The sequence below is a fragment of the Nomascus leucogenys genome, chromosome 1a, assembly GCF_006542625.1.
Source record: "Nomascus leucogenys isolate Asia chromosome 1a, Asia_NLE_v1, whole genome shotgun sequence".
NCBI lineage: Eukaryota > Metazoa > Chordata > Mammalia > Primates > Hylobatidae > Nomascus > Nomascus leucogenys.
The window spans coordinates 58,677,553-58,688,732 of NC_044381.1; the positions used below are offsets into that span (position 1 = coordinate 58,677,553).

At 42.6% G+C, this 11,180-nt stretch overlaps 1 protein-coding gene across 1 annotated transcript in view; it reads right to left on the reverse strand.

The window, feature by feature from the left end:
* The window catches only part of OSTF1 (osteoclast stimulating factor 1), a 61,698-nt gene extending 50,585 nt beyond the window's left edge, over positions 1-11,113 (reverse strand). The window contains exon 1 of the mRNA XM_003267427.2: positions 10,860-11,113. Coding sequence (XP_003267475.1) covers positions 10,860-10,893 — 34 coding nt within the window. The 5' untranslated portion in view covers positions 10,894-11,113. The remainder of the gene's footprint in view (positions 1-10,859) is intronic.
* Positions 11,114-11,180: the final 67 nt, after the last annotated feature.

Here is an 11,180-nt window from a genome sequence, read left to right on the forward strand (position 1 = left end):
GATTACAGGCGTGAGCCACCACACCCAGCCTAATCCCAACACTTTGGGAAGCCCACGTGGGAAGATGGTTTGAGCCCAGGAGGTCCCACTATGGAGACCCCATCAGACTAGCCTGGGCAACACTGTGGGACCCCATCTGTACAAAAAATGTTTTAAATGGTTGGGCTTGGCAGCACATGCCTGTAGTCTCAGCTACTCAGGAAGCTGAGGCGGGAGGGTCACTTGAGCCCAGGAGGTTGAGAATGCAGTGAGCCATGCACTCCAGCCTTGGCGGCATAACAAAACCTTTTCTTAATTTAAAAAAAAAAAAAAAAAAAGCCATTTATCAGAATCTCTTTAAATATATAAATGTTATTTTCTTTACCTCTGTAATCCCAGCACTTTGGGAGGCCGAGGCAGATGGATCACCTAAGATCAGTAGTTCGAGACCAGCCTGGCCAACATGATGAAATCCCGTTTCTACTATAAATACAAAATATTAGCTGGGCATGGTGATGCGTGCCTGTAATCCCAGCTACTCGGGAGGCTGAGGCAGGAGAATCACTTGAACCCAGGAGATGGAGGTTGCAGTGAGCCGACATCATGCCATTGCACTCCAGCTTGGGCAACAAGAGCGAAACGCTGTCTCTAAAATAAATAAGAAAATAAAAAAGAAAACCGGTTTCTGCCAGTATAACTGGCAGAGTGATGGGTAGGGAGAGAATCATTCTCTTAGTAGATTAGTCCTCCCTCTTCTAGAGAGGGAAAACCCTCCTCTCTGGAATCAAATACAATGATTTCTGTAAAGCAAGGTCTTAATTTAAATTTAAATCTATGGCTTAAAACTATCACCTCCAAAAGTGATGGGAAAAAATAAGATGAGAGGAGACAAGAGGATCCTGAATGATATTTTGCACAGAGAATTTCTAAAATCTAGTAGAGTACATAGTATTTTCACATCTTGGGTCTACAGAGTTGATGTTACTGAGTTATAACCAACTTTACGTTTTCCAAATATAAAAGTCTTCAGTATCTTGATGGCCATTCATGAACAACCAGATTTTGCAAGGGTCTCCTTGGAATCTGTGCATATAAAGCCCTAGACATATTCCTGCAGGAAGACCCCAGTGTTCTCTTTCTCTAGACAGCTACAAGAAAAGAAAAAAAAATTCTGCCCTATGTAGCAAGAGCCTATGTGAATCAGATCAGGCCTAATTATTAATACATTATGCCCCCTTCCTAATCCTCATCCTATCCTTTCCCATCTCTGTTGTTTCTCATGGAAATCTGGACTTATGAAAAGCCTTTGCTTGGTATGTTTAATTCCTCCATATGTTTCTATCCACATGCTGCTGAGCACTGAGTAGCTGGGAGTTGGGAAGGGGATCATCAAAAATGGCCCAGGAGTCTAGGAGAAGGAGCACGAGATGAAATTAGTCAGAAACATGAGAAATTATTTGAGAGGCCAGTATGAGGCCATGAAGAAGATTTCAAATCAGATTTAGCATGAGATGAAGAAACTAGCCTGGGCAACATGGTAAAACTCTGTCTCTACAAAAAATACAAAAATTAGCCAGGCATGGCGATGCACACCTGCAGTCCTAACTCCTGGGAAGGCTGAGGTGGGAGGATCGCTTGAGCCCAGGAAGCAGAGGTTGCAGTAAGTCCAAGATCATCATACCACACTCCAGCCTGGGCAACAGAGCCAGACCCTTGCCTCAAAGAGAAAAAAAAAGAAAAAGAAACAAAAGAAACTGAGGCATAAAGTAGTCTAGTGACTTATAAAGGTCACCTAGCAAGTTAACTACAAAATTGGTGCTAATGGAGCTGTTGCTTTAAAAAAGGGGGGGGGATGGCAGGAGGGCCAGAAGTTCATCCCACTCATAATGAAGCATGTCCAACCCCCATTAGACTTTTATGTTTGGAAAATGTAAAGTTGATTATAACTCAGTAATATCAACTCTGGAGACCTAAATATGTCTGGGGCTTTATATGCACAGATTCCAATGAGATCCTCAAAAAATGTGGTTGTTCATGAATGGCCATCAAGACACTGAAGACTTGATGTTTGGAAAATGTAAAGTTGATTATAACTCAGTTTATCATGGTCTGAACTAGCTTTTCAGGTTAAATCTGGCTGAGGGGAGGGGTCCATTCCATTGGTTGGAGAGCTTAGAGTTTTATTTTTGGTTTACACGTTAGAGCCCCAATATTTAGATACAGAATAGGTTTTCAAGAGTGCAAAGGCCTTAGGCAAGGACCAGAAGCCCTGTCAGATGGGAAGGGGTCCCTGAAAGTGGAAGCAGGCAATCACTATAGCAGTGACTCCTACCTCACATTTCCAGCTTCAGATAGGCCCAGGTTCTAGTGAGCAGTTGTTTGGATGACCTGAATGCAGAGAGATCAAAGAGAATGATTTATTCCCCCAAAGAAAAATATGGTCGAAAACAATTTTAAGTTTGGCACACCATTCAGAATATTAACTTTGGCAGGAATGGTTTCTGTTGCAATGTTTCATGGATACTTTCCTTGCCTGAAAAACCAGTAGGAATACCTTCAGATGAAGTCCTCCCAGGGCTAGCATCAGATAAATCTGAGCACTGACTCATCAAAACAATAAGCCCAAAAAAGCAATGAAATAATCCATGCTAGCCAGAAAGTCTTGTGAACCTGGGTAGTCAACATTTCAGACATAAGCATAAGAGTTTGGTTTTCAAGGATGAGACTCCAAGATCCTCCAAATCTTCTGGAGTCTGAGATACCTGCCAACTGTGTCTAAAACCTAGAGGGGCTTCTTTCAGCCAACCCCCTCTAACCAACACTCAGCGAGCTAAAGTTTGGAAGCATCTTCTCCCCAAATATGGATTTGGTCAGGAGGTTCCTCGAAGACACACAGACATTCCAAGATAACCTCCAGGTTGTAGTCATTTCTTTGTCTCATGGGAGTAAGTCCTGGCTGGGAAGCCGGGAATCCTAAAATAGAATCCATGAGTTTCTCAGAGCCAAGCAAAATTCCTGGAGTGCAGGGATGCCAGAGAGACCCTTGTAAGGGGCCTGAGACAGTCCCTCTAGCATGAGTATAAACTGAGTTGGTTAGAGGGTCTCCCTTAATTTGAATTCAAATTGCCCTCAGGCTCCCTGGAAATTGGGAGCACCCAGCAGAAAAGATCCACATTAGATGCATTCTTCGGTCCCAAGAATATAAAACCAAAATAGCTTATTAAATTATAAGGCATGCTAAAGAGTTTTAAAATTCCACGCCAATCAAAATGCACAAATATAAAACCATCCCCCAACTCTAATCCCAAATGTAAGCTGAGAAATTTGCCTTGTGGCTTTCTAAAAATCCTACAGATGCAGACATAAAGTGGTAAATGACTGGAAGAATAAAAACGAGGGGGCATGGCCGGGCGTGGTGGCTCATGCCTGTAATCCCAGCACTTTGGGACGCCGAGGCAGGCAGATCACGAGGTCAGGAGATCGAGACCATCCTGGCTAACACGGTGAAACCCTGACTCTACTAAAAATGCCAAAAATTAGCCAGGCGTGGTGGTAGGCGCCTGTAGTCCCAGCTACTCGGGAGGCTGAGGCAGGAGAATGGCGTGAACCCGGGAGGCGGAGGTTGCAGTGAGCCGAAATCACACCACTGCACTCCAGCCTGGGCAAAAGAGCGAGACTCCGTCTCAAAAAAAAAAAAAAAAAAAAAAAAGGAGGGGGGCCACAGCAGTCACACCAGTAACTTTTTAATTGATTTGCAGTTGCTAAATCTCTTTAACTCATTGCCCTAAACTAAACACCTACAGCAACTGGTAACACTCTGAGAAACAGATAAGCAATCTGTGAAGAGGGCTGACGTGTGCATTTAAATTCTTGCTTTCTGTGTGGAGCAATACCATTTTTCAAAAACTGTTACACTGGGTAAATGGCCTTCTCTTTATTCAGAGAAAATTATCTGGTTCACAGTTCTCCGTGCACATACCAAATTTCCTTGACTTCTCTGAAAGAAGCTTAGCCCTTACTTAGTTAGACAAATGTGGATAGGAGGATGCATTATTTCATTTCTGCCTGAATCAAATGACTTTTCCCCCTTTGCTGCCCAGCAAACTCTCACTCAGCATTCGGAACTCTGCTTAGATTACTCCTCTTCCGTGATTACTCCATCTTCTCAGCTGCCTCAAGCTCCTTGCCCCTTGCTTCCCAGCCCTATGATCACACTTTGATGACATCTCCTATCGCAAGCACTGAGATTTCTCTGTTTAAGACATGCTCATACATTTTTGGTAGGGAAGTAAACTGGTATGACCTCTTTGAAAAGCGATTTGGAAATTTCTATGAAAACAGCAGTGCACTTACCCTCTGAAACAACAAATCCCACTGCCAGTACTTTATCCTGTGGATTTACATGTGTAAGCAACAACAATACTATTGGGAGACTATTTGTTATAAAAAAAGATTGAAAACAATCCAGAAGTATGTTAATTGGGGTCTGGTTAAATGAGCTCAGCAGAATACTATGTAGTTACTTAAAAGAACCAGGAAGTTCTCCTGGTTCTAATATTTGTGTTGTATTGTTTGTTTGTTTGAGACAGGGTCTCGCTCTGTCACCTAGGCTGGAGTGCAGTGGCACGATCTTGGCCTCCCAGGCTCAAGTGATCCTCCCACCTCAGTCTCCTGAGTAGCTGGGACTACAAACACGCAACACCAAGCCCAGCTAATATTTCTCGTATTTGTTGTAGAGAAAAGGTTTCACCATGTTGCCCAGGCTGGTCTCAAACTCCTAGGCTCAAGCAATCTGCCTGCCTGGGCCTCCCAAAGTGCCAGGATTACAGGTGTGAACCACTGTTCCTGGCCTGTACATTTTTCTGAAACTCCTTTAATTTGATAGAGAATCTTGACACCTCACTCATATCAGCCCACTGAAAGGTGTCCCTGTATTTTTTTTTTTAAATGTAGTCTTTCCCTGTCCATTAAGCAAGTGAGGACAACTTTGGCAATGGGTTCTGTTATGCCCTGAGGTATAAGGTGTGTATTAGAAAATCTCACTGCATTAGTCATGTAAGTCAAATTGTTGGAATGCTGAAACGCCAAGGGAGGGGACCCCAGTACTTCCAGAAGGGAGGAGTGCTTATCAGAAGCACATAACCTCCAGCCTTTGCTACTTTGTAGTAAAGCTACAAGAAAAGCCCAGTCACAGTCTCTGAGTCCACCCCCACCTTCTTTCAGACAAAAAAAAAAAAAAAAAACCCACCTTTTTTTTTGTATCAAAGCGTTTTACATTATCTGTCATTCATAAATGATTTAGTGGCTGTGCAGTTACAAAGAAATAAAAGACTGTTCCACTCTCAAAAAGTGCATAGTTGAATGCTCTAATACGGATCCATTGAAAGAGGGCAGTTACACAAACCAAATACTAATAATACAACTGCATAAGCTAATAAAATGACTGTCCAACAAAAGCAGGTCCAACCCAATAACATCTCTGGCAGGTTTCTCTGCTCATATGCATGGACTCAATTAAAGCTTCTGTTCCACTTCCAGGTCACACCAACCACTCACTAGCTTTGAGATCTTAGATAGTTTACTTGACCTCATTAAGTACTACTTCATCCATAAAACAGGGATATGAGGACCCACCCACCTGATAGGAAAGTCAGAATAATTAAAGAAGACAGAGCATATACGTGCTGGGTGCAGTGCCTGACATATGGGGCCAAATATATGTTAACCATTCCCATCATCATCATCATTGTGAAATTTTCAAGATGTTTCTCAGGCTTTATTCTGCCAACAGGTATAAAAAGTATCAAGTTTATAAAAGAAGACTATTCAACGTGCATATTTCACCTCACTTTTGATTAATTCCTTTGTTGGGGTAAAAAATAAAAAAATTAAGTTCATTTTAGATAAAAACCTTTTTCTCTCAAAAATGTTATTTAAGCAGCATGTGTGTGGTGTCTTTTAAGTTTTATGATGTTTTTACTCTGAATAACAAAAGAACCTGAAACACTGACATTTGCTTCTTCAAAGTTCCATGAATTTATTTTCACAAGGCACATGAAATATTTATGCTTTACTTTCACCACCAAAATCAATAAGCCATTTGGAAAAAATGGCCAAGGTCAGACATCAGGTTTCCAACTACAATAGAGAGTTACCAAACCTGCTCAGAATGAGATGATTCTACAGCCCAAATCTCATTCAGTATCCTTTGGCCCATTCTTACTCTCAGAATAAAATATTTTTTAAAAGATTTTATGAGAACAAAAGTTCTGTTTTCTACACTTCTACACTCTAACAAGCCAGATAGATTCACGCTAATTGAACTGCAAGGCTTCTGAGAGTAGCTGAAAACAACATAAATGCTATCTGTGTAAAACTAAGAGGTTGTACTCATTCAGAAAAAGGAAAGGAGGGTCCCAGCCAGGTTTGGTGGTGAGCACCTATAATTCCAGATACTCTGGAAGCTCAGGTAGGAAGACTGCTTGAGCACAGGAGAGCAAGACCAGCCTGGTCAACACAGCAAAATCCCATCTCCAGAAAAAAAGAAAAAAAAAAAAGAAAAAAAGAAAGAAAAGAAAGAGAGACAGAAAAAGAAAGAAAGAGGGTACCATAAAGAATGAGCTGAAGACCACGAAATTGCAACACATCTTAGTAGAGTACCATGGTGGCACAGGTAACAGTTAAGGGAGAAAGTTTCAGTGACAGACCTTGTATGGCCAAAAGTGATTCTATAGAAACAAAATCAGCAAGGAACGGTCAAACTGCGACAGAACTGATTTTTCAAGCAGAATGCAGGCAATACCATACAGCCTTTCGGAAACATATGCCAACCAACAGCAAGACATTTCAAATGGAAGCTGAGACACTGTTCTGAGGATAATTGCTTTTATTTTCTTTTTTGAAATGAAATGGATGTGAAGAAGAAAGAAACCTGAAAGAATATTCAACCAAATGTAAATAGTGATTATCAGTAGATAACAGGGATGATTTCTATATTTTAGTTATATATTTATTGTTTACCTTTTTCCAAATTTTCTAAAAATAAAAAAAATTATATTTTTACTTACATGCTTTTTTAAAAAAAACAAAATGAATGAGATCAGCCATCCACTTGTAAATATGGGATACTCTAGGTAATATCTGTAGATACATACGTCTTCCCCATTAGACTCAGGACCCTCGTGAATGACACCTTATTGTTCCTTGGAACCCCAGTGTCTAGCACAGGGCCTAAAATATGAGCTACATTTATTAAGAAACGTTTGTTTAGCAAATGAATTCTGGATATGGCCAAAAACCCAAACAAGGTAACCCTGATCTATCCTCCAGATGGTACAAAAATGGCCAGGGTCTCCCACTAGCATCTGCCCAGGACTTCCCAGGGCAGCCTCCTTCCACAAACGGTCCCCCTGTTGGGGATGTGCTGATGAGCCGGAAAGATGCTATTAGCCTGCATTATAGCTTAATGTCCCTTGTTTTTAATATCTTCCAGCAAGTCCTTTGTCCTTACTCACCTAGCTCCTTTCCTTTTAGTACTGTCTACTGAATTGAGCCATGCTGTTTTGCCCAAATCTTGCTCTGAAAGAAGCTATAAGAAACATGGCTAGGATGTTCTGTCTTGTATTTCTGCTAGAGATATCCAGGCCACTCCAATACTTTAAGAGAACTCACAGGAAAATCTGTCTCAGATCTCAATGCCATTAAAATAACTACTTTTCAGAGCAAGTGACACATTTTAATTTTATGAGCACTATGAATCTTGAGATTTTTCTCTCTGCTTGCAGCTGAGAGCCAAATCTACAGTGACCTTACTACACATGGAGGTCTGTCTGTAAGCTAGCTTTTCCTCTTGTTTCATCTTATTATTCTTCCCTTCCTCTAGATGACCATGCTTTATCTTTACTTTTTCCTCTCTCTCAGATCATGTGTATTTTTAGAAGCCCTTTTGGAATGAGGTAGGGTTTAAATAAACCAAAAAATTAACTACAACCGCAAAGCCCCCAATCCCATGCTGTCTTTGGAGATTTTTATCCATGTAGCTTGCCTGCAGGACAAGAAAGTAAAGCTCCACACCACTCTCCTTGCTGTACCAACCAGGGGGTGACCTTTATGTGCATTTGTGACAAGAAAGTCTGTAGACCAGAGGCCCCTCCCTTTCGACTTCCTGACCACCAGCTCTAAAATACACATTTGACCACCAATGTGAATGGAGCACTATGACTTAAGGCAGAACAGCAAATGGTTAAGAGTGCAGACTTAGGCCAGGCGCAGTGATCCCATACTTTGGGAGGCCGAGGAGGGTGGATCACAAGGTCAGCAGTCCAAGACCAGCCTGGATCCCGTCTCTACTAAAAACACACACACAAAAAATTAGCCGGGCATGGTGGCGGGCTGCCTGTAATCCCAGCTGCTCGGGAGGCTGGGGCAGAGAACTGCTTGATCCCGAGAGGTGGAGGTTGCAGTGAGCCGAGATCGTGCCACTGCATTCCAGCCTGGGCAACAGAGCGAGAGTTTGTCTCAAAAAATAAAAATAAAAAAAGAGTGCAGATTTCAAAGCCAGACTACCTGGGTTTTAATCCTGCCTGCTACATCCCCCACTCTAACTGTTGACTTTAGACAAGTTAAATAACATTTCTGCGCATCTTTATTTCCCCATCTGTGCAACAGGAACAATATAATGATACTGATCTCATAAGATTGTTGAGAACAGTAAATGCGTTAACACATGTAGAAGTGACTATACCATTGCCTAACACACAGTAAATGTGGGACAGTACTATGATAGGACATTTCTGTTTTTGTTTTTTGTACTCTGTTGAGACAGGGTCTTGCTATGTTGCCCAGGCTAGTCTCAAACTCCTAGCCTCAAGCAATCCTCCCACTTTAGCCTCATAAAGCACTAGGATTACAGGCATGGCCCACTGCTCCTGGCCATCGCTTTTTTTTTTTTTCAGCTAAGCTGGTCCACACAAAGTTTCAAGTCTGATTGGCAGTAATGTTTCTCACTGTAAATTACTAAACTGGCAAACCCATTTCTATGGTAACTTTGTGTCTGGATCTCATTTATAAATTAATGTTGATTCAAAATTCCCTTTATCCTGAATCAGGGACCAGATAAAACAAATTAAAATAAAATAAAATGCAAAGTTCCCTCTAAATACCCGTCATGTTTAACCATAAGCTTTCTGATGTGAAGGAGAAAGGAGGTTCCTGGGAATGTATCCACAATTAGTAACAGGATGACCCTTAAACCCCCAAGTGTGAATGAACCCACAAGTATACACTACTGTGTGCACACACACACACACACACACACCTGTCAGTGTCCCTCCATTTGCAATATAGACAGCATTTAATACGCCTGAAGAGATTTTTTAAAAGGGCATTCTTTAACGTATTTCAACAGGCAGCAGGTGATCAGAAAAAATAAATAAAATATTGTTTAACTATCAAAGAACAACTCTGCACTGTTAGATACTTGAGGTCCTGATTTGCACCTGAGTTTAGAAAGCTACCTCATACATATGCACTTAAAATGGAAATTTCTCATCAGATTCCACATCTAATGCAATGCAGAATCCAACTCTAGCTGTGCCCCATCTTTGCTCAGGGCAGAGCCAGTCTCAGCAACTTCCTTCACACTCAGCCCATCAAGATGTCAGTCCTCAGTGAAGGACTATTCCACATACGTACGTACGTGATTATCAAATAAAGGGACTTCATACTCCAACTGCAGAAACGCAAAGAAAGAAAACTAGGTAAGTATGAAAGCTATAGAGTTTAGGAAAATCAAGGAAAAAAGTAATCACTGAAACTCTTATCTCTTGCAACGAAAATTACTTCAAAATTTGATGTAAATGGATTAAATTTCAGCATTTCGCTATACCGAAATTACACGATGGGAAGAAAAAACCCAAGAATACATCGGAGCCATTTATCTTCCATTTCCTGTATTTCCCTTAATTACCTACCCAAATGAATGCACGTAAGAGTTGTTAAAGTATTGAAATACGTCAGTCCTTTCTAATTACCTACCCAAGTGAATGCGCGGAAGAGTATGTTACAACTTTTAATTAAAATACGTCAGTTTCTTTTACGATTATCTTATTTCTGCATATCACAGAAAATATTCTAAGAACAGAGCAAAAATCAACAAGAACAATCCGCCCAGAAAACTGCTTTTAGGAATTTAGTAATCTCAGCCCTCTCTGGTTTAGCACGCCAACCTCTTTGGGAGAGCGAAGGCAAAGGAGATGATAAAATGACACTTCCGAATAGCAACAGCTGAGATTACTGCCGCATCCTAGATTCTTTCCACCAGGAGCTCGAGTACTGGGTTTTTTTCTAAACGCTCTTCCCAAGATCCGGAGGTCAATTTCAAACGCTGCTCCTTGCTTAAGTCCCGAGGGAGGCTCGCTCGCCCACCCCACCCTGCAGGCATTGCACTTCCCGTTCGCTCTGGCCGGTCAGGAACCCTAACTTGACAGTGACAAACACTGAGAAAAGAGGAAGTGGCTAAAGATCATTTCAAGACATTTTTTAAAGGGAGATCAATGGCCCTGTCTTTCCGGAAAACTTCCATGGGACGCTGCCATCACACCCTCTGAAAGTTTCAGCGAATGACAACGTAGCAAAAGTGAGGTCTACTCCCCTTTAAAAATATATACATTTTTTAATCCTCGAAATCCTCTTGCTATCAAAATCGATCCCTCCTCCGTAACAGCGAACGCAAAACTAAGAGCGCCCGTCCCGGTGGGGCCGATCTCGGAAGCCAGGCTCGGGGCCGGGTGCGCGCTGGGTCCTCCCTGCCGAGCGGCAGAGGAGGCGCCGGCACCGCGGCGGTCGCAGGACCCGGCGAGCGCCTACCTTACCTCCCTCACCTGGTTTGACTGGTTTGGGTGGCGGCTTCGACATCTCGCTTCCTGGAGCTGCAAATCCTAAAGACCCCGCCGAAAAGCCCACTGCTTGCCCGCCACCTGGCACTCCGGGCACCCCAGTTTCTTTTTGTCTGGCTTACAACCGTGCGCCTCCCAGGACCGGCGCCCACCCCTGGCTGCGGGAAGAGCGGACGCAGGCAGAGCGGCTAAGCCGAGTGCCCCGCCCCGCCTCGCGGCCGCCGGAGCAGTCCAGAGCGCGCACCGGGCAGACGAGGAAGTGGACCCCGCCCAGCCGAGCGCTAATTGGCTCCCGGGCTGGCAGCT